The 26,612-nt window shown below is 46.3% G+C and overlaps 1 protein-coding gene across 2 annotated transcripts in view; it reads left to right on the plus strand.

Moving 5' to 3' along the window:
- Positions 1-1,787: 1,787 nt before the first annotated feature.
- Positions 1,788-26,612, plus strand: part of TTLL11 (tubulin tyrosine ligase like 11) — a 59,503-nt gene continuing 34,678 nt past the window's right edge. Inside the window, exons 1-4 of one of the 2 annotated variants that reach the window (XM_060270148.1) lie at positions 1,791-2,290; positions 7,883-8,016; positions 12,233-12,811; positions 22,602-22,697. In XM_060270148.1, the coding sequence (XP_060126131.1) occupies positions 7,885-8,016; positions 12,233-12,811; positions 22,602-22,697 (807 nt within the window). In that variant the 5' untranslated portion in view covers positions 1,791-2,290; positions 7,883-7,884. Of the gene's footprint in view, positions 2,291-7,882; positions 8,017-12,232; positions 12,812-22,601; positions 22,698-26,612 lie in introns of both variants that reach the window. The other variant, XM_060270147.1, reaches the window with a different exon arrangement.

The raw sequence follows: 26,612 nt of genomic DNA on the forward strand, positions 1-26,612 counted from the left end.
CGAGGTACCACTATACTGAATCTTCCACCCAGCACCCCCCTGTATTTCTCCCAGTGTGATGCAGCAGCTCAAAAAGCCAATGCGATTCTGGGCTGCATCAAGAGGAGTATAGCATCTAGATCTAGGGAAGGAATAGGACCACTGTATTCTGCTCTGGTCAGACCTCACCTGGAGCACTGTGTCCAGTTCTGGGCAGCACAGTTCAAGAAGGATACTGACAAGCTGGAACGTGTCCAGAAGAGGGCAACCAAAATGGTCAAAGGCCTGGAAACGATGCCTTATGAGGAACGGCTTAGGGAGCTGGGTATGTTTAGCCTGGAGAAGAGAAGGTGAAGGGGTGATATGATAGCCATGTTCAAATATATGAAAGGATATCATATGGAGGAGGGAGAAAGGTTGTTTTCTGCTGCTCCAGAGAAGCGGACACGGAGCAATGGATTCAAACTTCAAGAACGAAGATTCCACCTCAACATCAGGAAGAACTTCCTGACAGTAAGAGCTGTTCGGCAGTGGGATTTGCTGCCAAGGAGTGTGGTGGAGTCTCCTTCTTGGGAGGTCTTTAAGCAGAGGCTTGACAGGCATATGTCAAGAATGCTTTGATAGTGTTTCCTGCTTGGCAGGGGGTTGGACTGGATGGCCCTTGTGGTCTCTTCCGACTCTATGATTCTATGATTAGGAAGAACTTCCTGACAGTAAGAGCTGTTCGGCAGTGGGATTTGCTGCCAAGGAGTGTGGTGGAGTCTCCTTCCTTGGAGGTCTTGACAGGCATCTGTCAAGAATGCTTTGATGGTGTTTCCTGCTTGGCAGGGGGTTGGACTGGATGGCCCTTGTGGTCTCTTCCGACTCTAGGATTCTATGATTAGGAAGAACTTCCTGACAGTAAGAGCTGTTCGGCAGTGGGATTTGCTGCCAAGGAGTGTGGTGGAGTCTCCTTCCTTGGAGGTCTTTAAGCAGAGGCTTGACAGGCACATGTCAAGAATGCTTTGATGGTGTTTCCTGCTTGGCAGGGGGTTGGACTGGATGGCCCTTGGGGTCTCTTCCAACTCTGTGATTCTATGATTCTATGAATTTAATTTAGGGAGGCCATAGTTAAAGGCTTGCCAAATGCACACCCAGAAAGGAAGCAGGACTGAATGTGGATCCCCTGGGGCTGGATCCTATTGTGTTTCACTGAGCAAGGGGAGTAGCCTCTGAGCACACGCAAAGTGCCACTCTTCCTCTTATGAATATCTGCAGGCAGCTCTCATATACCTTGGTTTAAGCAACAGGCCTCCTGTTGCTTTGAAGATTCCACCTCAACCTTAGGAAGAACCCTTGTGGTCTCTTCCGACTCTATGATTCTATGATTAGGAAGAACTTCCTGACAGTCAGAGCCGTTCGGCAGTGGGATTTGCTGCCAAGGAGTGTGGTGGAGTCTCCTTCTTTGGAGGTCTTTAAGCAGAGGCTTGACAGCCATATGTCAAGAATGCTTTGATGGTGTTTCCTGCTTGGCAGGGGGGTTGGACTGGATGGCCCTTGTGGTCTCTTCCGACTCTAGGATTCTATGATTAGGAAGAACTTCCTGACAGTAAGAGCTGTTCAGCAGTGGGATTTGCTGCCAAGGAAGTGTGGTGGAGTCTCCTTCCTTGGAGGTCTTGACAGGCATCTGTCAAGAATGCTTTGATGGTGTTTCCTGCTTGGCAGGGGGTTGGACTGGATGGCCCTTGTGGTCTCTTCCAACTCTATGATTCTATGATTCTATGAACTTCCTGACAGTAAGAGGTGTTCGGCAGTGGAATTTGCTACCAAGGAGTGTGGTGGAGTCTCCTTCCTTGGAGGTCTTTAAGCAGAGGCTTGACAGCCATACGTCAAGAATGCTTTGATGGTGTTTCCTGCTTGGCAGGGGGGTTGGACTGGATGACCCTTGGGGTCTCTTCCAACTCTATGATTCTTCCATGAGAACTGAGTCCAGTGCTGCTCCCTTTTGAGGAATCGGGCGCAGGGAGTCAGAGGATGAAAGCATCTTCCAGATCACAGAGAAGGGGCGATGTGCCCACCAATCCTGTTAACTGCCTGCTCGGAAGTAAATCCTCCTCTGCCCAATGGGACTTTCTCCCATGTCAACGCAGGCGATCGAATTGCATATCTCAATCGCTTCTTACTTGCGTGTAGCATTCGCTTCAAAGGTGTTTGTCTCTTATCTCTTTGCTCCAGTTTCCATTTGGCCGCCGCATACCCTGCGACATTTACTGGCACGGGGTCTCGTTTCACGATAATGCCATCTACTCGGGCCAGGTCAACAAATTTCCAGGTAAGAGATCTCTTTGCGCCGCTCATTTGAAAGAAGCCAATTGTAGGAACTTGATCTTGCTTCCACACTTGTGCCAGGGCTAGGGTTAAGTTCCAACGATACAGGATGGTGCCACAGGGTTCTGTCTTGGGCCCAGTCTTCATCAACATCTTGATCAATGACTTGGATGGTGGGCTTGAGGGCATCCTGAGCAAGTTGGCAGGCGGCACCAAATTGGGAGGGGTGGCCAATACCCCAGAGGGCAGGATCGCACTTCCAAATGACCTGAACAGATTAGACAACTGGGCCAAAGCAAACAAGATGAATTTGAACGAGGAGAAATGTAAGGGCAAAAAAAAAAAAATGAAAGTCACAAATACAGGATGGGGGACACCTGGCTTGAGAGCAGTACATGTGAAAAGGATCTAGGAGTCCTGGTAGACCACCAACTTGAAATGAGTCAGCAGTGTGATGCAGCAGCTCAAAAAGCCAATGCAATTCTGGGCTGCATCAATAGGATTCAAACTTCAAGAAAGAAGATTCCACCTCAACATTAGGAAGAACTTCCTGACAGTTAGAGCTGTTCGGCAGTGGAATTTGCTGCCAAGGAGTGTGGCGGAGTCTCCTTCTTTGGAGGTCTTTAAGCAGAGGCTTGACAGCCATCTGTCAGGAATGCTTTGATGGTGTTTCCTGCTTGGCAGGGGGGTTGGACTGGATGGCCCTTGTGGTCTCTTCCAGTATGAGGGACTCCACTTTAAGTAACATAATTAAATAAATCTCTAAAGCATATTAAGCAACACTAAGAACTACAGAAACAAATCACATGCAAAAGAGAAGAATATATCAAAGTTACATCGAGATGTGCTATAGTTACAATATATAACGAGATAGAATAATAGAATCATTGACATCTCCATAAATATTCCATGTTCAAATATATGAAAGGATGTCATATAGAGGAGGGAGAAAGGTTGTTTTCTGCTGCTCCAGAGAAGCGGACACGGAGCAATGGATTCAAGCTACAAGAAAGAAGATTCCACCTCAACATTAGGAAGAACTTCCTGACAGTAAGAGCTGTTCGGCAGTGGGATTTGCTGCCAAGGAGTTTGGCGGAGTCTCCTTCTTTGGAGGTCTTTAAGCGGAGGCTTGACAGGCATATGTCAAGAATGCTTGGATGGTGTTTCCTGCTTGGCAGGGGGTTGGACTGGATGGCCCTCAGGGTCTCTTCCAACTCTATGATTCTATGATTCTATGATCTTGCTTCCACACTTGTGCTAAGGTTAGGGTTAGGGTTAGGGTTAAGTTCCAACGATACAGGAGTGGCGTAGGAGAATGATGGCGTATATGGGAATTGCGGAATTGACATCTAGATTGAGACAGTAGGGTAGCAAGTTGTAGGAGAAAGAATGGGGAAAAGTTGGGAAAAATTGGGAATTGAAAATATTGACAAATAAAGACACCTCATAGTTGGAAATAAAAACTCTTTATTGGCTTCATTTTAGGAAAAAGACAAATTACAATGTATATACAATGAAAGAAAATCAGCGACGAACAAACGTATTTTTATAAAATGGAACATAAAAAAAAAAACAAAATAGAAAGGAAACTAGTCTAACAATAAAGAGGAACAAACTGCAGAAAACAGAAATTGATCCTTAAAAAAAAACACACACAGCAAAAGTAGGTGTGGAAGTCTCTTTGTACGTTATCCGTTTTATTTTATTTGTATGTTAAAAAGTGTTACAACTTTGTTGAAAATGTAAAAACCGGTGATATATCTGTTATGTGAAAACGAAGGAAAAATTACTGTAAAAAAATAAAGAAAAGAAAAGAAGCAATTGTACAAGGAAAGGGGGGGCCCTTTGTGGTGTTTTCTGTCTTCACAGACGGACAAGCCCTCTTCAGGTCCCGGAAGGGTTTTCTCATGGGAGAGTGGAGCAAGCTTCTTTTCTCCTGCTCGGGGTCTAGGACCCAAACCAACTCCATTAATTAGATCCGCACTTTGCTTTTCCTCCGTTCACCTAACCCTTCTTCAGTCGACCCTCTTTCTCCCTTAAAAGGACCAAAGCGCTTTATGTGTAATTGGAACTGTCCTGCCCGATTCCCGGCCATGTATAAAACCAACACTGAATACCGGCCGGCCCAAACTTGTCCTTGGACGTGTCCAGAAGAGGGCAACCCAAATGGTCAAAGGCTTGGAAACGATGCCTTATGAGGAACGGCTTAGGGAGCTGGGTATGTTTAGCCTGGAGAAGAGAAGGTGAAGGGGGTGATATGATAGCCATGTTCAAATGTCATATAGAAGAGGGTGAAAGGTTGTTTTCTGCTGCTCCAGAGAAGCGGACACGGAGCAATGGATTCCAACTTCAAGAAAGAAGATTCCACCTCAACATTAGGAAGAATTTCCTGACAGTAAGAGCTGTTCGGCAGTGGGATTTGCTGCCGAGGAGTGTGGTGGAGTCTCCTTCTTTGGAGATCTTTAAGCTTTATAGGTCCAAACCTTCGAATTGGGCCTGGAAGCTAATTGGCAGTAAGAGCTGTTTGGCAGTGGGATTTGCTGCCGAGGAGTGTGGTGGAGTCTCCTTCTTGGGAGGTCTTTAAGCAGAGGCTTGACAGCCATATGTCAAGAATGCTTTGATGGTGTTTCCTGCTTGGCAGGGGGTTGGACTGGATGGCCCTCGGGGTCTCTTCCAACTCTAGGATTCTATGATTAGGAAGAACTTCCTGACAGTAAGAGCTGTTCGGCAGTGGGATTTGCTGCCAAGGAGTGTGGTGGAGTCTCCTTCTTGGGAGGTCTTTAAGCAGAGGCTTGACAGGCATATGTCAAGAATGCTTTGATGGTGTTTCCTGCTTGGCAGGCGGTTGGACTGGATGGCCCTTGGGGTCTCTTCCAACTCTACGATTCTATGATTCTATGAATTTAATTTAGGGAGGCCATAGTTAAAGGCTTGCCAAATGCACACCCAGAAAGGAAGCAGGACTGAATGTGGATCCCCTGGGGCTGGATCCTATTGTGTTTCACTGAGCAAGGGGAGTAGCCTCTGAGCACACGCAAAGTGCCACTCTCCCTCTTATGAATACCTTGCAGGCAGCTCTCATATACCTTGGTTTAAGCAACAGGACTCCTGTTGCTTTGAAGATTCCACCTCAACCTTAGGAAGAACATCCTGACAGTAAGAGCTGTTCGGCAGTGGGATTTGCTGCCAAGGAGTGTGGTGGAGTCTCCTTCTTTGGAGGTCTTTAAGCGGATGCTTGACAGGCATATGTCAAGAATGCTTTGATGGTGCTTCCTGCTTGGCAGGGGGTTGGACTGGATGGCCCTCGGGGTCTCTTCCAACTCTAGGATTCTATGATTAGGAAGAACACCCTGACAGTCAGAGCTGTTCGGCAGTGGGATTTGCTGCCAAGGAGTGTGGTGGAGTCTCCTTCTTGGGAGGTCTTTAAGCGGATGCTTGACAGGCATATGTCAAGAATGCTTTGATGGTGCTTCCTGCTTGGCAGGGGGTTGGACTGGATGGCCCTCGGGGTCTCTTCCAACTCTAGGATTCTATGATTCTATGTCCTTTTCATGCAGGATCGAGCTCCTGGCGCAGGCGTGGCACTTAAGCCCTCTGGTCCAGGGGTGCAAAACCTCAGACCTGGGATTCCTCCCCAGGATGTATCCCCCCCCCCCGGATTCCCCTGTCACATACCATATCTGCACCGTTCTTAAGCAGACCAGAATGTGTCCCTGAGCATGAGTGCAAAAACTAGCCTGCTGGTCAATGGCAACATTTTCACTCATTGCCCAAAATGCTGTGTTCTAGGCCTAGATTGGAAACACCATCAAAGCATTCTTGACATATGCCTTGTCAAGCCTCCGCTTAAAGACCTCCAAAGAAGGAGACTCCGCCACGCTCCTTGGCGGCAAAGCCCACTGCCGAACAGCTCTGACTGTCAGGAAGTTCTTCCTAATGTTTGGGTGGAATCTTCTTTCTTGTGGTTTGAATCCATTGCTCCGTGTCCGCTTCTCTGGAGCAGCAGAAAACAACCTTTCACCCGCCTCTATAGGACATCCTTTTATATATTTGTCTAATCTATTAAGGTCATTTTGAGGTGTGATCCTGTCCTCTGGGGTATTAGCCACCCCTCCTAATTTGGTGTCATCTGCCAACTTGCTCAGGATGCCCTCAAGCCCATCGTCCAAGTCATTGATAAAGATCATAGAATCATAGAATCGTAGAGTTGGAAGAGACCACAAGGGCCATCCAGTCCAACCCTCTACCGAGCAGGAAACACCATCAAAGCATTCTTGACATATGCCTGTCAAGCCTCTGCTTAAAGACCTCCAAAGGAGGAGACTCCACCACACTCCTTGGTAGCAAACTCCACTGCTGAACAGCTCTTACTGCCAATTAGCTTCCAGGCCCAATTCGAAGGTTTGGACCTATAAAGCTTAAAGATCTCCAAAGAAGGAGACGCCACCACACTCCTTGGCAGCAAATCCCACTGCCAAACAGCTCTTACTGCCAATTAGCTTCCAGGCCCAATTCGAAGGTTTGGACCTATAAAGCTTAAAGATCTCCAAAGAAGGAGACGCCACCACACTCCTTGGCAGCAAATCCCACTGCCAAACAGCTCTTACTGCCAATTAGCTTCCAGGCCCAATTCGAAGGTTTGGACCTATAAAGCTTAAAGATCTCCAAAGAAGGAGACTCCACCACACTCCTTGGCAGCAAACTCCACTGCCGAACAGCTCTTACTGCCAATTAGCTTCCAGGCCCAATTCCAAGGTTTGGACCTATAAAGCTTAAAGATCTCCAAAGAAGGAGACGCCACCACACTCCTTGGCAGCAAACTCCACTGCCGAACAGCTCTTACTGCCAATTAGCTTCCAGGCCCAATTCCAAGGTTTGGACCTATAAAGCTTAAAGATCTCCAAAGAAGGAGACGCCACCACACTCCTTGGCAGCAAACTCCACTGCCGAACAGCTCTTACTGCCAATTAGCTTCCAGGCCCAATTCGAAGGTTTGGACCTATAAAGCTTAAAGATCTCCAAAGAAGGAGACGCCACCACACTCCTTGGCAGCAAACTCCACTGCCGAACAGCTCTTACTGCCAATTAGCTTCCAGGCCCAATTCCAAGGTTTGGACCTATAAAGCTTAAAGATCTCCAAAGAAGGAGACGCCACCACACTCCTTGGCAGCAAATTCCACTGCCGAACAGCTCTTACTGCCAATTAGCTTCCAGGCCCAATTCGAAGGTTTGGACCTATAAAGCTTAAAGATCTCCAAAGAAGGAGACTCCACCACACTCCTTGGCAGCAAATCCCACTGCCGAACAGCTCTTACTGTCAGGAAGTTCTTCCTAATGTTTAGGTGGAATTTTCTTTCTTGTAGTTTGAATCCATTGCTCCGTGTCCGCTTCTCTGGAGCAGCAGAAGACAACCTTTCTCCCTCCTCCATATAACATCCTTTCGTTTATTTGAACATGGCTATCATATCACCCCTTCACCTTCTCTTCTCCAGGCTAGACATACCCAGCTCCCTAAGCCGTTCCTCGCCCAATGCCCCCTTTTGTCCAAGAGTTTCCAGTTGTTGAGGCCCTGCTCACGCTTGACCTTCTTCCCCAGGCATGACCGAGGTGGTTCGGAAGATCTCCCTGAGCCGTGCCATGCGGATGATGCAGGAACTCTTCCCCGAGGAATATGACTTCTACCCGCGCTCCTGGATCCTGCCAGAGGAGTTTCCCATTTTCCTCGCAGAGGTGGGCTATCTCCGCTAAGGTCTTTGAGATTCGAAAGAAGTTGACGTTTTAGTATGGCCTCTCGATACCAGGAAGGTTGTCTTTGTTGTGCTTCAGCTCCTGCCAAAAACGGCCTTTTTTCGACTTTTTTTCCAGCTTGCCTAGGTATTTGGAATGCTGACTTTCTTTTTGGTTTCTCACCGATTTTCATTCTTTAAAGTGTTTTCAATTATTGTTGTTGAATTATTTTGCAATGGCCGGTGGCTCTCACTTGCCCCTCCCCGCCAATCTCCTGACTTGAGCAGCTTGTGGGAAACGCACAACTCGGCACGTCTCTTGTGAGCCGTAGTCAAAACAATTTCCCAGTAGTTCGCCGCCACCACCCTTTCTCACTTGCAGCTGGCCAGGGAGCCTAAAAGGGATAGCTCTCCGCCCTGTTACGAGGTTGCAAGCCTCTGACTACCCTTAGTAAAGCAGGCAGAAATTCAACCGGGTTTGGTTTCTTTACTCAAACCCAGGCACACTCACTTGTGCAGCCCACTCACTTGTGCAGGGGGTTGGACTGGATGGCCCTTGGGGTCTCTTCCAACTCTATGATTCTATGATTCTATGAAATATATGAAAGGATGTCATATAGAGGAGGGAGAAAGGTTGTTTTCTGCTGCTCCAGAGAAGCGGACACGGAGCAATGGATTCAAACTTCAAGAAAGAAGATTCCACCTCAACATTAGGAAGAACTTCCTGACAGTAAGAGCTGTTCGGCAGTGGAATTTGCTGCCAAGGAGTGTGGTGGAGTCTCCTTCTTTGGGGGTCTTTAAGCAGAGGCTTGACAGGCATATGTCAGGAATGCTTTGATGGTGTTTCCTGCTCGGCAGGGGGTTGGACTGGATGGCCCTTGGGGTCTCTTCCAACTCTACGATTCTATGATTCTATGATTCTATGATGGTGTTTCCTGTTTGGCAGGGGGTTGGACTGGATGGCCCTTGTGGTCTCTTCCAACTCTATGATTCTATGATTCTAATAGTATAACCACCTAAACATTAGGAAGAACTTCCTGACAGTAAGAGCTGTTCGGCAGTGGAATTTGCTGCCAAGGAGTGTGGTGGAGTCTCCTTCTTTGGAGGTCTTGAAGCATAGGCTTGACAGGCATATGTCAAGAATGCTTTGATGGTGTGTCCTGCTTGGCAGGGGGTTGGACTGGATGGCCCTGGTGGTCTCTTCCAACTCTAGGATTCTATGATTCCCCCGCCTTGCAATACTAGAATTGAGGATCATCCAATTAAGTTGGATGGCAGCAGGTTCAAGTAAGAGCTGTTCGGCAGTGGAATTTGCTGCCAAGGAGTGTGGTGGAGTCTCCTTCTTTGGAGGTCTTTAAGCAGAGGCTTGACAGCCATACGCCAGGAATGCTTTGATGGTGTTTCCTGCTCGGCAGGGGGTTGGACTGGATGGCCCTTGGGGTCTCTTCCAACTCTATGATTCTATGATTCTATGAATTTAATTTAGGGAGGCCATAGTTAAAGGCTTGCCAAATGCACACACAGAAAGGAAGCAGGACTGAATGTGGATCCCCTGGGGCTGGATCTTATTGTGTTTCACTGAGCAAGGGGAGTAGCCTCTGAGCACACGCAAAGTGCCACTGTCCCTCTTATGAATACCTGCAGGCAGCTCTCATATACCTTGGTTTAAGCAACAGGACTCCTGTTGCTTTGAAGATTCCACCTCAACATTAGGAAGAACTTAACCACCTAAACATTAGGAAGAACTTCCTGACAGTAAGAGCTGTTCGGCAGTGGGATTTGCTGCCAAGGAGTGTGGTGGAGTCTCCTTCTTTGGGGGTCTTTAAGCAGAGGCTTGGCAGGCATATGTCAAGAATGCTTGGATGGTGTTTCCTGCTCGGCAGGGGGTTGGACTGGATGGCCCTGGTGGTCTCTTCCAACTCTATGATTCTATGATTCTATGAAATATATGAAAGGATGTCATATAGAGGAGGGAGAAAGGTTGTTTTCTGCTGCTCCGGAGAAGCGGACACGGAGCAATGGATTCAAACTTCAAGAAAGAAGATTCCACCTCAACATTAGGAAGAACTTCCTGACAGTAAGAGCTGTTCGGCAGTGGAATTTGCTGCCAAGGAGTGTGGTGGAGTCTCCTTCTTTGGAGGTCTTTAAGCAGAGGCTTGACAGGCATATGTCAAGAATGCTTGGATGGTGTTTCCTGCTCGGCAGGGGATTGGACTGGATGGCCCTTGGGGTCTCTTCCAACTCTATGATTCTATGATTCTATGAATTTAATTTAGGGAGGCCATAGTTAAAGGCTTGCCAAATGCACACACAGAAAGGAAGCAGGACTGAATGTGGATCCCCTGGGGCTGGATCCTATTGTGTTTCACTGAGCAAGGGGAGTAGCCTCTGAGCACACGCAAAGTGCCACTTGTCCCTCTTATGAATACCTGCAGGCAGCTCTCATATACCTTGGTTTAAGCAACAGGACTCCTGTTGCTTTGAAGATTCCACCTCAACATTAGGAAGAACTTAACCGCCTAAACATTAGGAAGAACTTCCTGACAGTAAGAGCTGTTCGGCAGTGGGATTTGCTGCCAAGGAGTGTGGTGGAGTCTCCTTCTTTGGGGGTCTTTAAGCAGAGGCTTGACAGGCATATGTCAAGAATGCTTGGATGGTGTTTCCTGCTTGGCAGGGGGTTGGACTGGATGGCCCTTGGGGTCTCTTCCAACTCTAGGATTCTATGATTCTATTTTCAGGTGGGCCAATACTGTACCTCCCTGGAATGTAAGCCCCGAGTAAGTTGCTGACTTAGTCAGGGAGAGAGGGTAGGTGGGTCGGTAAATTTTTCACCCCCATGTTTTGAGCTGTTCTTACTTTTATCTGTAAGGTAAAGGTCAAGGGACCCCTGACCATTAGGTCCAGCCGTGACCGACTCTGGGGTTGCGCGCTCATCTCGCATTATTGGCCGAGGGAGCCGGCGTACAGCTTCCAGGTCATGTGGCCAGCATGGCAAAGCCGCTTCTGGCGAACCAGAGCAGCGCACGGAAACGCCGTTTACCTTCCCCGCTGTAGCGGTTCCTATTTACCTACTTGCACTTTTGACGTGCTTTCGAACTGCTAGGTTGGCAGGAGCTGGGACCGAGCGAGGGGAGCTCACCCCGCCGCGGGGATTCGAACCGCCGACCTTCTGATCGGCACGCCCTAGGCTCAGTGGTTTAACCCACAGCGCCACCTGGGCATAGCTGCCAAGTTAGAGACAGTAAGAGCTGTTCGGCAGTGGAATTTGCTACCAAGGAGTGTGGTGGAGTCTCCTCCTTTGGAGGTCTTTAAGCAGAGGCTTGACAGCCATCTGTCAGGAATGCTTGGATGGCGTTTCCTGCTTGGCAGGGGGTTGGACTGGATGGCCCTTGGGGTCTCTTCCAACTCTAGGATTCTATGATTAGGACGAACTTCCTGACAGTAAGAGCTGTTCGGCAGTGGGATTTGCTGCCAAGGAGTGGGGCGGAGTCTCCTCCTTTGGAGGTCTTGAAGCAGAGGCTCGACAGGCATCTGTCAGGAATGCTTTGATGGTGTTTCCTGCTTGGCAGGGGGTTGGACTGGATGGCCCCCGTGGTCTCTTCCAACTCTAGGATTCTATTATTCTAATAGTATAACCACCTAAACATTAGGAAGAACTTCCTGACAGTAAGAGCTGTTCGGCAGTGGAATTTGCTGCCAAGGAGTGTGGTGGAGTCTCCTTCTCTGGAGGTCTTTAAGCAGAGGCTTGACAGCCATCTGTCAGGAATGCTTGGATGGCGTTTCCTGCTTGGCAGGGGGTTGGACTGGATGGCCCTCGGGGTCTCTTCCAACTCTAGGATTCTATGATTCTAAATTTTCCCTTTTCTCGCGAGGAAGCCTATTCAGCATAATGGAAAATCCCTTTAAAAAAAGGGATAACTTGTATTTGTGTGTATATGTATTCTTCTACTTGTTTTTGTTATTGTATTGTTACTTTATTAATGTTAAAAAGAATAAAAAAATTTTGAAAAAAAAAAGGGGATAACTTGGCAGCTATGCACCTGGGTCCCACTTTTATCTGTAAGCTGCCTCAAATCCTTGCCATGGAGAAAGGCGGGGTATGTATGTATGTATTGAATGAATGAATGAATGAATGAACGAATAAAATAATTTATGCCCGTCTAGGACCAAGAAGGGGCAAAAGGTAACAGACGTTCTTTTCCCCTCTTGTTCCCTTTCAGGTCCAGATGATGAAAGAAGCCAACCCCAGGTGGAAGCCCATATTCATTGTGAAACCTGACGGCGGGTGCCAGGGGGACGGAATCTACCTCATTAAGGAGCCCGCCGACATCCAGGGGACGGGGAGCGCCCGGCCCCCCCGACCTGCGGTGGTCCAGGAGTACGTGTCCCAACCCTTTCTCATCGACAGCCTGAAGTTCGACATCCGCCTCTACGTCCTGCTGAAGTCTCTGGACCCGCTGGAGTTCTACGTCGCCAAGGACGGCCTCTGCCGCTTCTGCACGGAGCGCTACCAGGAGCCGACCCACAAGAACCTCCACCAGGTCTTCATGCACCTCACCAACTACTCCCTCAACGTCCACAGCGGGAACTTTGTCCACTCCGACAGCGCCAACACGGGCAGCAAGCAGACCTTTTCCAGCGTCCTCAATAGGTTGTCCTCCGGCGGCGTCGACCTCGAGGATCTCACGGAAAACATCGTTTCCCTGGTCATCAAGACTGTGATTGCCATGGTCCCTAACCTGAAAATTTACCACCAGTCCGATATCCCTGCCGGAAAACCGGGGCCTTCTTGCTTCCAGGTGAGCCATTTAGACTAGAGGGCATTTAGACTAGAGGGCATTTGATTTAGACTAGAGGGCATTTGAGGGTGCGTAAGTCTAAGAACATAAGAAATGCCCTTCTGGATCAGGCCCAGGGGCCCCCGCCTAGTGTAGCGTCCTGTTTTCATGGTGGCTAGCAATATACCTCCACTGAGAAAGCTGCAAGTAGAATTTGAGCCCTCTCCCTTCCAGTGGTTTCCATTGCTGCCTCCAACCGTGGCTAGTGGACATTGATGGCCTTGTCTCCTCCGTGAATTTGTCCGATCTTCTTTTGAAGCCAGCCAAGGGGGTGGCCAACACTGCCTCCTGTGGAAGTGAGTTCCACAGTTTAATTCTGCCATGTGCATTTTCTTTTATCTGTCCCAAATGTTCCAAGAAAATCATTTAAGGCAACAGAAGTTCTTGCAGACGTATCCCTCATCAACAGATGCAACCTTGGTTTGTTTGTCCATTTTCAGACTTGTTCTTTTTATAGAGGTTTGTTATTTTTATGCAGACAGGATATAAGACCATAATCACAAATACAGGATGGGTGACACCTGGCTTGAGAGCAGTACATGTGAAAAGGATCTAGGAGTCTTGGTAGACGACAAACAGTACATGTGAAAAGGATCCAGGAGTCTTGGTAGACCACAAACTTGACATGAGTCAGCAGTGTGATGCAGCAGCTCAAAAAGCCAATGCAATTCTGGGCTGCATCAAGAGGAGTATAGCAGCTAGATCAAGGGAAGTAATAGTACCACTGTATTCTGCTCTGGTCAGACCTCACCTGGAGTACTGTGTCCAGTTCTGGGCACCCCAGTTCAAGAAGGATACTGACAAGCTGGAATGTGTCCAGAAGAGGACAACCAAAATGGTCAAAGGCCTGGAAACGATGCCTTATGAGGAACGGCTTAGGGAGCTGGGTATGTTTAGCCTGGAGAAGAGAAGGTTAAGGGGTGATATGATAGCCATGTCCAAATATATGAAAGGATGTCATATGGAGGAGGGAGAAAGGTTGTTTTCTGCTGCTCCAGAGAAGCGGACACGGAGCAATGGATTCAAACTACAAGAAAGAAGATTCCACCTCAACATTAGGAAGAACTTCCTGACAGTCAGAGCTGTTCGGCAGTGGGATTTGCTGCCAAGGAGTGTGGTGGAGTCTCCTCCTTTGGAGGTCTTTAAGCAGAGGCTTGACAGGCATATGTCAAGAATGCTTTGATGGTGTTTCCTGCTTGGCAGGGGGTTGGACTGGATGGCCCTCGGGGTCTCTTCCAACTCTATGATTCTGTGATTCTTCTGACTCCCTCCCTCCCTCCCTCAGCTTGCTTAAATCAGAAAATACATTCATTTTCTCTTCTGTTTTCTTCTTGTTGTTTTTGCCAGTGTGGGTCAGGATGAGCTGAAATCTCAGTAGCTCCTCCTGACCTTTGCAAAATGGCAGTTCATGCCATTCGGACCCGAAAAGAGCTGTGATTATGTGAGCAGGCTGTGCCATTAAAGCCAAGAGGAACTGCCACAGTCACAATTTGTCAATTATTGTCTCAAAACCTGCAGTCAAAATACTGTCCTGTGGAACCCGTCTCGGAGCAATCTCTCTCTCTCTCTCTCCCCCCGCCCCTTACCTTCTCCTTCCACCAGGAAACCACCTTGTTGTAAACGTAGCAAACCTTTGCTTTTAGCAATCTATGGTAGCAATCTTTGGTAGGGCACTATAGGCAACAACCGATTAACGTGCGCCCGAAAGATGTGCGATCGCACGCAGTGCCGAACCCAGAAGTGACACAAATTTGTCCCTTAACACGTCACGAAAAGGCCGGAACGGGTGGGGTGAATCATAGAATCGTAGAGTTGGAAGAGACCCCAAGGGCCATCCAGTCCAACCCCCCTGCCAAGGAGGAAACACCATCAAAGCATTCCTGACAGGTGGCTGTCAAGCCTCTGCTTAAAGACCTCCAAAGAAGGAGACTCCACCACACTCCTTGGCAGCAAATCCCACTGCCGAAGAGCTCTGACTTTCAGGAAGTTCTTCCTGATGTTGAGGTGGAATCTTCTTTCTTGAAGTTTGAATCCATTGCTCCGTGTCCGCTTCTCTGGAGCAGCAGAAAACAACCTTTCACCCTCCTCTATGTGACATCCTTTTATATATTTGAACATGGCTATCATATCACCCCTTCACCTTCTCTCCTCCAGGCTAAACATACCCAGCTCCCTAAGCCGTTCCTCATAAGGCATCGTTTCCAGGCCTTTGACCATTTTGGTTGCCCTCTTCTGGACACGTTCCAGCTTGTCAGGATCCTTCTTGAACTGTGGTGCCCAGAACTGGACACAGTACTCCAGGTGAGGTCTGACCAGAGCGGAATACAGTGGTCTCCTTCTTTGGAGGTCTTTAAGCAGAGGCTTGACAGGCATATGTCAAGAATGCTTTGATGGTGTTTCCTGCTTGGCAGGGGGTTGGACTGGATGACCCTTGTGGTCTCTTCCAACTCTATGATTCTATGATTAGGAAGAACTTCCTGACAGTCAGAGCCATTCGGCAGTGGATTTTGCTGCCAAGGAGTGTGGTGGAGTCTCCGCCTTTGGAGGTCTTTAAGCAGAGGCTTGACAGGCATATGTCAAGAATGCTTTGATGGTGTTTCCTGCTCGGCAGGGGGTTGGACAGGATGGCCCTTGGGGTCTCTTCCAACTCTACGATTCTATGAAAAGAGGATTGGACGAATTCATTGCCTCCATGGCCAATGGCAATAATGCTTCCGAAGACAAGATGCTGGAAACTGCAGGAAGGAAGGAAGGGGTGCTCTTGCGCTCCGGTCCTTCTTGCCGGCTTCCCATAATGGGCATCTGGTTGGTTATTGTGAGAACAGGATGCTGGACTAGATGGCCCTCGTTTGGCCTAATCCAGCCGATTCTTCTCCTGTTCTTCTTTTATTAAAAGTGTGCCCTGGGTAGATTCTGGATAGGGTGGGTTGATTTGAATCAGGGCAATTGACTGAGCACTTACGTCTCGTCTCTGTGTCAGCTTTGTATCTTGTCAAGTTTGGAAATGAAGAAACAAACCAAGGTGGTGTAAAATCAGCAGTTTAATCAGCGAGAGCATCAAAAAAAAAAAAGGCTGATTCTTTTTTTCTTTTCTTTTTAAAGAAAGTTTATTTGATTATTGCAAGTCATTACACAAAGTCTGCAAATGCACAGGAGAAAAAAGAAGATAAGAAACAAAAAACATATATATCCATACAGTTAACCAACATTTAAAATACATCAAATCCTTACCAATTTGTTTTATTGAATTCCCCCCATCCCCCCCCACCCCTTCCCCTTCTTCTCAACCTTCACTTAACTGTCTTGACAGTTTTCCTTCTGCACCTTTTAATTTCTTTTTCAACAACATACCATTTATTTTCCTGATCCTCTACACTTTTTGTGCATTCTTTCTATCCTATTTTCCCATTTCTTTCCTTTTATGTCCTCTTCTCTTTTTCCTCTCTCTCTGCCATGTTGCTTTTTGAGCGTTTAACAGTCCTGAAATAGGGTTAGGGTTAGGGTTAGAGATCTACAGCAAACCTTTTTAGAACTAAAATATCCACCTGATGAAGTTAAACAACAGATCAACAGAGCCAGACAGATACCTAGAGAGAACCTGCTGCAAGACAGACCCAAAAAAGAAAATAACAGAACACCACTAGTCATCACATACAGCTCCCAAGCTAAAACAGTACAACGCATCATCAGAGATCTACAGCCTCTCCTGGACAATGACCGCTCCCTTTCTCAAGCTCTGGGAGGAAGACCTTTCATTGCCTACAGACAGCCACCCAATCTTAAACAACTCCTCACCCACAATAATACAACCACCAGACTTAACATGGACACTGGTACCAGAGCCTGCAATAAACCCAGATGCCAACTTTGCTGCCACATACACCCGGACAACACCATCACTGGCCCCAACAACATCCAACATACCATCTCAGGACTATTTAATTGCTCATCCTCTAACATTGTGTATGCCATCAAATGCCAACAGTGCCCTTCAGCTCTCTATATTGGACAAACAGGCCAAACCCTACGCCAAAGGATAAATGGACATAAATCTGACATCAGGAACCAGAAGACAGAAAAACCAGTAGGAGAACACTTCAATCTCCCAGGACATTCTATACAAGATCTCAAAGTAGCTGTCTTACTACAAAAGAATTTCAGAAATAGACTGGAAAGAGAAGTTGCTGAATTGCAACTTATCACCAAGCTCAAAACCATGGAGGGACCTGGTTTGAACAGAGATATCGGGTTCTTATCTCATTATACATGATAAGCGATCTTCAGCCATCTCAACCCTTGCTTTTTCATGCAAAACCATTTGCAGTCGTTTGCGGTCATCAACAGCTATCAGTCAGTCAATCACCCATTTCCACCACCCTTCTGAGTGATCCCCCCTCCCCATCCCCACCCCTCCCCACCCCTTCTCTACATAAGTGCCTGGAAACTTCCATTTCACTGTATCTGAAGAAGTGTGCATGCACACGAAAGCTCATACCAAAATAAAAACTTAGTTGGTCTTTAAGGTGCTACTGAAGGAATTTTTTTATTTTACTTCGATCCAGACCAACACGGCTACCTACCTGTAACCAGTCCTGAAATAGGTTTGGTTTTTTCCGCCTGGCACTTAATATAGTCCATGAATGATTTCCAATTTTTCGCACCATCTTCTTTCTTTGTTCCCTTTACTTCTTCATATTTCACAGCCCAATTGCAATAGTTCGTTACTTTAATTTGCCATTCCTCCTTAGTTGGTACCCTTTGAGACTTCCAATCTTTTGCTATTAGTAGCCTTGGTGCTGCTGTAGCATAACTTATAAAACGTCTATCCTGTGGATAAAAAAAAGGCTGATTCAATATCCAAACCAAGTTTCATTTCATGCATTTTAATTTATATGCCGCTTCACATTTCAGCAGAAAACTTAAGTGGTCTAAAAATCCCGTTGCAAAGGAGTCAATATAAGAAATATAATACAGTCCGCATTCAAGCCAAGCAATACTACTACATCTGCTGCTGACCATCGGAATAACTCCACTTTAAGTAACATAATTAAATAAATCCCTAAAGCATATTAAGCAACACTAAGAACTACAGAAACAAATCACATGCAAAAGAGAAGAATATATCAAAGTTACATCAAGATGTGCTATAGTTACAATATATAATGAGATAGAATAATAGAAGCATTGACATCTCCATAAATATTCCATGTTCAAATATATGAAAGGATGTCATATAGAGGAGGGAGAAAGGTTGTTTTCTGCTGCTCCAGAGAAGCGGACACGGAGCAATGGATTCAAGCTACAAGAAAGAAGATTCCACCTCAACATTAGGAAGAACTTCCTGACAGTCAGAGCTGTTCGGCAGTGGAATTTGCTGCCAAGGAGTGTGGTGGAGTCTCCTTCTTTGGAGGTCTTTAAGCAGAGGCTTGACAGGCATATGTCAAGAATACTTTGATGGTGTTTCCTGCTTGGCAGGGGGTTGGACTGGATGGCCCTTGTGGTCTCTTCCAACTCTACGATTCTATGATTCCCCCGCCTTGCAATACTAGAATTGAGGACCATCCAATTAAGTTGATAGGCAGCAGGTTCAAGCAAATGATGCAACTCACTGCCACAAGATACCATGGGGGCTCACTGGCTTAGGTGGCTTCAATAAGAGACTAAATATTAGGAAGAACTTCCTGACAGTAAGAGCTGTTTGGCAGTGGAATTTGCTACCAAGGAGTGTGGTGGAGTCTCCTTCTATGGAGGTCTTTAAGCGGAGGCTGGACAGCCATCTGTCAGGAATGCTTTGATGGTGTTTCCTGCTCGGCAGGGGGTTGGACTGGATGGCCCTTGGGGTCTCTTCCAACTCTAGGATTCTAGAGGAGGAAGAAAGGTTGTTTTCTGCTGCTCCAGAGAAGCGGACACGGAGCAATGGATTCAAACTTCAAGAAAGAAGATTCCACCTCAACATTAGGAAGAACTTCCTGACAGTCAGAGCTGTTCGGCAGTGGAATTTGCTGCCAAGGAGTGTGGTGGAGTCTCCTTCTTTGGAGGTCTTTAAGCAGAGGCTTGACAGGCATATGTCAAGAATGCTTTGATGGTGTTTCCTGCTTGGCAGGGGGTTGGACTGGATGGCCCTTGTGGTCTCTTCCAACTCTACGATTCTATGATTAGGAGGAACTTCCTGACAGTAAGAGCTGTTCGGCAGTGGGATTTGCTACCAAGGAGTGTGGCAGAGTCTCCTTCTTTGGATGTCTTTAAGCAGAGGCTCGACAGGCATATGTCAAGAATGCTTTGATGGTGTTTCCTGCTCGGCAGGGGGTTGGACTGGATGGCCCTTGGGGTCTCTTCCAACTCTATGATTCTATGACCTCATGACTTTGTGGAAAGTGCTGCTGACTATATATATCTACTGGGCTGGGCCTGAGGAACAGCGCTTTCCTTCCTCCTAGACTGGTCTCCTTCTCTCCTTCTCTCCTCCTATTTGGCCCTCCAACTCCCATTCGCCACCCTTTTCTGTGTGAGGGCATCTTAAGTTCCTTGCCCTGTGTGGCCTTCTGGTTGGGTGGGCATCGCATGGGCAGACCCTGACCACCAATGAATGTTTCAGACTGATGTCACAAGGAAATTTCATAGAATCATAGAATCGTAGAGTTGGAAGGGACCACAAGGGCCACACTCCTTGGCAGCAAATTCCACTGTCGAACAGCTCTTACTGTCAGGAAGTTCCTCCTAATCATAGAATCATAGAGGACTTGGACAACACCTCTAGAAGGATACAATACAATGGCTTGACAGGCATATGTCAAGAATGCTTGGATGGTGTTTCCTGCTTGGCAGGGGGTTGGACTGGATGGCCCTTGGGGTCTCTTCCAACTCGACGATTCTATGATTCTATGTACCATTCCCCGTTTGTGGAATGCTCTCCCCAGTGAGGCCCGTCTGGCTGCTTCATTATACGCCTTTAGGTGCCAGGTGAAAACATTCCTTTTCAACCATGCCGTGGTCTGATTAACATCCTACCGGTTTTTGTTATGTATTTTATGTTTTATACATTGGCTCCCAGTACGTTTCCGAGCACAGTTCAAAGTGTTGGTGCCGACCTTGAAAGCCCTAAACGGCCTCGGTCCAGTATACCTGAAGGAGCGTCTCCACCCCCATCGTTAAAGACCTCCAAAGAAGGAGACTCCACCACACTCCTTGGCAGCAAATCCCACTGCCGAACAGCTCTTACTGTCAGGAAGTACTGAAGGAGCGTCTCCACCCCCATCATTCTGCCCGGACACTGAGGTCCAGCACCGAGGGCCTTCTGGCGGTTCCCTCGTTGCGAGAAGCCAAGTTGCGGGGAACCAGGCAGAGGGCCTTCTCGGTGGTGGCGCCCGCCCTGTGGAACACCCTCCCACCAGAGGTCAAAGAGAATAACAATTACCAGACCTTTAGAAGGCATCTCAAGGCAGCCCTGTTTAGGGAAGCTTTTAATGTCTGATGGATTTCTGTATTTTAATATTTTGTTGGAAGCCGCCCAGAGTGGCTGGGGAAACCCAGCCAGATGGGCGGGGTATAAATAATAAATTATTATTATTATTATTATTAATATCTTGTAATTTTATTTTGTGAACTGCCTGAGCTCTTCAGACAACGGGCAGCGTACCAATTAAATAAATCAATGCAATATAACACAGCTATCCCACTTCATTCATGGCGTGCTCTGGTCCATGGGGTCACGAAGAGTCGGACACGACGAAACGACTAAACAACAACATCCTATTTCATTTATTTCTTTAACAAAATGTCAGAAGATAGCTGCTTACTAAAATATATTGCAAAAAATAATCTCAAACCTACTTACTGCTTTGCATTGATACTACTCGATATATATATATATATTCTTTAAATGGTGCAAATCTGAGAATTAACCCTGTTAGAGTATTTCTTTACATTTTGCCAGCCTTCCTCAGCTGGTGCCCTCCTGGTTTTTTTTTAGGCTCCCAACACCGTCCCCTATGGGCTTAATGGTTTAATGGTGCCCTCCTGGTTTTTTTTTAGGCTCCCAACACCGTCCCCTTGGGGCTTAATCATGGTTTGTTGATCACGCTAAGACAGTGATGGGCAACCTTTTGAGCTTGGTGTGCCAAAATTTCGTCAAAAAACTGAGCATAACTCGGGTGGTGTGTCACTTCGAGAAAAACCCCATAATTTCATGATATTTAGAGTTTAAATAACAAAAAATGTATACAGTGGTGCCTCGCTTAACGAAGGCCCCGCTTAACGAAATTTCCGCTGAACGAAAGGATTTTTCGAGCGGAGCTTGCCTCGCTAGACGAATGGGTTTTACGAAAAATCCGTCTAGCGAATCGCGGTTTCCCATAGGAATGCATTGAAGTTCAATTAATGCGGAATACATGGAATTAGCCGACCTGACCGGGAGACTTTGAGACCAGCGAGAAAAAACGGTGGAAGAAGTTTTAAAGACTCTTTGAAAAAGAATAATATAGAAATAGAGTAATATATAAAATAGAATAATATAGAAATAGAGTAATAAGAATAAGAATAATATAGAAATAGAGTAACAAGAAAGGGTTTTTGATAGAAACAGGGAGCTGCAGCTTATGAAAACAGATTTGTGTTGAAGGAAAATTGTAATATTTATTAAGGTTATGGATGGATTAAGATATAAATATATGGAATCAAAGTTAAAGAGGAATATGAAGTAGAAATTGCTAACAGATTAATATGTTATGAATCGCAGTAAGGAGGAACCGAGGAAGTCAAACACAATGATTAGAGACGAAATTCAGATTATGAAATTTTTGTTTGTGTGTGTCTTTTGTTTTGTTTGTGTTTAATTAAAAAATAAAAAAATAAAAAAAAAAGAAATTCAATTAATGCGTTCCTATGGGCAAAAAAAATTTCAATGCATTCCTATGGGATTCGCTAGACGAATTTTTCGCTATAAGAAAAGACCCGTGGAACGAATTAATTTCGTCTAGCGAGGCACCACTGTAATTGTAATATATAACTGTATTTAATAAACCAAAAAATAATAATTATTTTTTTAAAAATAAATACCCCATAGGTTCGCCATCAGGGTGCTAAGAGAAGATTGAGGCAGGAACCACTTGCCCATTCGTGGTAAAGCCTTACCTTCCAAGTTCCGGACTGCAGAATCCGGGACCGGCAGCCATTTGACACCGGAAGTTGCGTCGATGTAACTTCCGGTGTCGCTTTGCCCTTCTATGGGCACCCAAAATGGCCGCCGGCGGCTTCGAAAGTCGCTTGCGCGCATGTCAGGAAGTGCTCCGGCGCAACTTCCGGTGACGCCCCGCCCATCTATGGGCACCAAAATGGCCGCCGCCAACACCGGACGTGGCGACTATGCACTTCCGGACATGGGTACATGCGGCTTTTGAAGCTGGCGGCGGCCATTTCTGGTGCCCATAGAAGGGCAAATCGGAAAGGGAAAAAAATGGCCGCCGGCAGGAGAAAATAACGGAGAAAAACGGGAGACGAAGTGATACGGGGGACCACCGGGAAAAAGGTAAGTAAAAACGGGGGTTTCCCGGGGAAAACGGGAGACTTGGCAGCTATGGGTAAACCATATTAATTGCATGTGACGTGTGAATGCAGCCATTTTATCCAGCAGACACATTGATTCCATTTAGAGATTAACTGTAGGGCTGATTCTGAAAATGTCCAGCATAGGGGAGCTTGGAAATGTCTTTTTAAAAATAATTTTTAAAAAAGCGCTGTTGTTTCTTGTCTAAAGATTTTAGGATTTGACATTCTGCTGATGAAAAACCTGAAGCCAATCTTGATGGAAGTCAATGCGAACCCCAGCATGAGAACGGAGCACGAGAAAGAGGTAAGACCCTTGCTTTAGACTCTTAAAAAAATATATATTTATTAAAGATTTTCACACATACAAAAATACAAAACACACTAGATACAAAAAATACAAAAATACAAAAAATACAAAATACAAAAAACACAAAAATCAAAATTCTTGCTTATAAACCTTATTTCTAATCTATTGACTTCCTCTCCCACCTCTTGCTGCGCTTCTTTTTCATTTCATATTTAGTAAATTCTAAATCTTACATCGATTTAGCCTGGAGAAGAGAAGGTTAAGGGGTGATATGATAGCCATGTTCAAATATACGAAAGGATGTCATATAGAGGAGGGAGAAAGGTTGTTTTCTGCTGCTCCAGAGAAGCGGACACATAGCAATGGATTCAAACTACAAGAAAGAAGATTCCACCTCAACATTAGGAAGAACTTCCTGACAGTAAGAGCTGTTCGGCAGTGGAATTTGCTACCAAGGAGTGTGGTGGAGTCTCCTCCTTTGGAGGTCTTTAAGCAGAGGCTTGACAGGCATATGTCAAGAATGCTTTGATGGTGTTTCCTGCTTGGCAGGGGGTTGGACTGGATGGCCCTTGTGGTCTCTTCCAACTCTACGATTCTATGATTCTAAATTTGCTTCAATATTACCATATTACTATATCTATTATATCTTATCTTTTAAACGCTCAATCTATATTTTACTTCTTAATTATAATATCCCTATCTTCTAGCAATGCTTATTTTCAAACCTTTGTGTAATCTACAACTTCCTTGTATCTCCCTCACTGCCATTAAATCAGTCTATTACATGCTTATTTTTCAAATAAATTCTAAATTTCTTCTTCCGCTGCTTTTTCACTCCCCGTCAACTCAGACAGTTCCATATATTCTATCAATTTCTTCTGCCATTCATCCACAGTTGGCAATTCTTCATTCTTCCAATTCTTTGCCAATCGTATTCTCGCTGCTGTTGTGGCATACAAAAAAGAAAACCACATCTTTCTTGGGGATATAATCCCCTGTTATCCCAAGTAAGAAGGCCTCTGGTTTCTTAGCAAAGGTGCTTTTCAGCACTTTTTCCAGTTCATTATAAATCTTTTCCCAGAAGTCTCTCACTTGGGGGCACATCCACCACATGTGGAAGAAAGTTCCCTCTTGCTTTTTACATTTCCAGCACTTATTGTCTTGTTTATGGTAAATCTTAGCTAGCTTTACCGGAGTCAGATACCATCTATACGTCATTTTCATTAAATTTTCTTTTGAAACTGCACTCGCGGTAAATTTCATGTTTTGCTTCCATAACCTTTCCCAATCCTCCACCATGATGTTGTGCCCCACATCATTTGCCCATTTTATCGTCGCACTTTTTGTTTGCTCGTCTTTTGTATGCCATTCCAACAAGACATTGTGCATTTTTGATTAATTTTTACTTTTAGAATCTAACAATTCTGTTTCTAATTTAGACTTTTGCATTTGAAAACCAACTTTTTTTATCCATTTTAAACATTTCATTAATTTGGTGATCATAGAATCATAGATCTAGTTACAGGTAGGTAGCCGTGTTGGTCTGAGTCGAAGCAAAATAAAAAAATTCCTTCAGTAGCACCTTAAAGACCAACTAAGTTTATATTTTGGTATGAGCTTTCGTGTGCATGCACACTAAGAATACCTTCAGGTATCTGAAGAAGTGTGCATGCACACGAAAGCTCATACCAAAATATAAACTTAGTTGGTCTTTAAGGTGCTACTGAAGGAATTTTTTTATAGAATCATAGAGTTGGAAGAGACCACAAGGGCCATCCAGTCCAACCCCCTGCCGAGCAGGAAACACCATCAAAGCATTCTTGACATATGCCTGTCAAGCCTCTGCTTAAAGACCTCCAAAGAAGGAGACTCCACCCCACTCCTTGGCAGCAAATTCCACTGCCGAACAGCTCTTACTGTCAGGAAGTTCTTCCTAATCATAGAATCATAGAGTTGGAAGAGCCATCCAGTCCAACCCCCTGCCAAGCAGGAAACACCATCCAAGCATTCTTGACATATGCCTGTCAAGCCTCTGCTTAAAGACCTCCAAAGAAGGAGACTCCACCCCACTCCTTGGCAGCAAATTCCACTGCCGAACAACTCTTACTGTCAGGAAGTTCTTCCTAATGTTTAGGTGGAATCTTCTTTCTTGTAGTTTGAATCCGCTGCTCCGTGTCCGCTTCTCTGGAGCAGCAGAAAACAACCTTTCTCCCTCCTCCATAGGACATTCTCACTACCTCCACTCTGCACCCCCTCAAGAGGCGCCCGCCCCTCGGCCGAAGAGGTTCCGGGGGCCAAAGGCAGCAGGCAGGAAGGACGCGGGACACAAACGCCTACCTCGCCGCCGCTGCTTCGCGGCCTCCCGCCGCTCCTCTCACGGGCCAGGGAGGGTTGTGAGGAGGAGGCCTCCGCCGGCCTCCACCCTCGCTTCCCTGACGTGCCCTGCAGTGACCGGCCGGGAGCGGCGGTTGGAGGAGGCAGGGGGGGGGAGAGTGCGCGCGTGCAGTCTCTTCGTCCAATCCCTGTGTCCCTGGGGCATTAGCGCGGAAAACGGGACACAGGGAATCAGGACGCAGAGACACTTGCACTTTATTATATAGGATTCCATTAAAGGTTGGATTTTTCTGGGCTCTGCAAAACACACACACACACACAGGAAGTTGAACAGGGGGAAAAAGAGACAAGCGCTCACAGTTACGCAGAAACTCCAAAAAAGTGTATGAACATGTTCCCAGCACGGAGGTAGCCTAGGATGTCTAATACAGAGCAAGTTACAGGTAGGTAGCCGTGTTGGTCTGAGTCGAAGCGAAATAAAAAAATTCCTTCGGTAGCACCTTAAAGACCAACTAAGTTTTTGGGGTTTTTTTGGTACGAGCTTTCGTGTGCATGCACACTTCTTCAGATACACTTGAAACAGAAGCAAGCAGACCCTTATATATATATTCAGAGGGTGGGGGTGGTGGGCTGTAAGAGTGGTAAACCTGTTGATGGCTGTTAACGACTGCGGATGACTGCAATAGGTCCTGCGGGGAAAGGTTGGATTTTTCTGGGCTAAATTGCTGAATTGGAAATCATTAGCAAGCTTAAGTAATGCAAAAGGCTGGACTAGATGAATCCCAAGCCGGAATTAAGATTGCCGGAAGAAATATCCACAACCTCAGATATGCAGATGACACAACCTTGATGGCAGAAAGCGAGGAGGAATTAAAGAACCTTTTAATGAGGGTGAAAGAGGAGAGCGCAAAATATGGTCTGCAGCTCAACATCAAAAAAACCAAGATCATGGCCACTGGTCCCATCACCTCCTGGCAAATAGAAGGGGAAGAAATGGAGGCAGGGAGAGATTTGACTTTCTTGGGCTCCTTGATCACTGCAGATGGTGACAGCAGTCCCGAAATTAAAAGACGCCTGCTTCTTGGGAGAAAAGCAATGACAAACCTAGACAGCATCTTAAAAAGCAAAGACATCACCTTGCCGACAAAGGTCCGTATAGTTAAAGCTCTGGTTTTCCCAGTAGTGATGTATGGAAGTGAGAGCTGGACCATCAAGAAGGCTGATCGCCGAAGAATTGATGCTTTTGAATTATGGTGCTGGAGGAGACTCTTGAGAGTCCCATGGACTGCAAGAAGATCAAACCTCTCCATTCTGAAGGAAATCAGCCCTGAGGGCTCCCTGGAAGGACAGATCCTGAAGCTGAGTCTCCAATACTTTGGCCACCTCATGAGAAGACTCCCTGGAAAAGACCCTGATCTTGGGAAAGATTGAGGGCACAAGGAGAAGGGGACTCCCTGGAAAAGACCCTGATGTTGGGAAAGATGGAGGGCACTAGGAGAAGGGGACTCCCTGGAACAGACCCTGATGTTGGGAAAGATGGAGGGCACTAGGAGAAGGGGACTCCCTGGAACAGACCCT

The sequence above is a fragment of the Zootoca vivipara genome, chromosome Z, assembly GCF_963506605.1.
Source record: "Zootoca vivipara chromosome Z, rZooViv1.1, whole genome shotgun sequence".
NCBI classification, from domain to species: domain Eukaryota; kingdom Metazoa; phylum Chordata; class Lepidosauria; order Squamata; family Lacertidae; genus Zootoca; species Zootoca vivipara.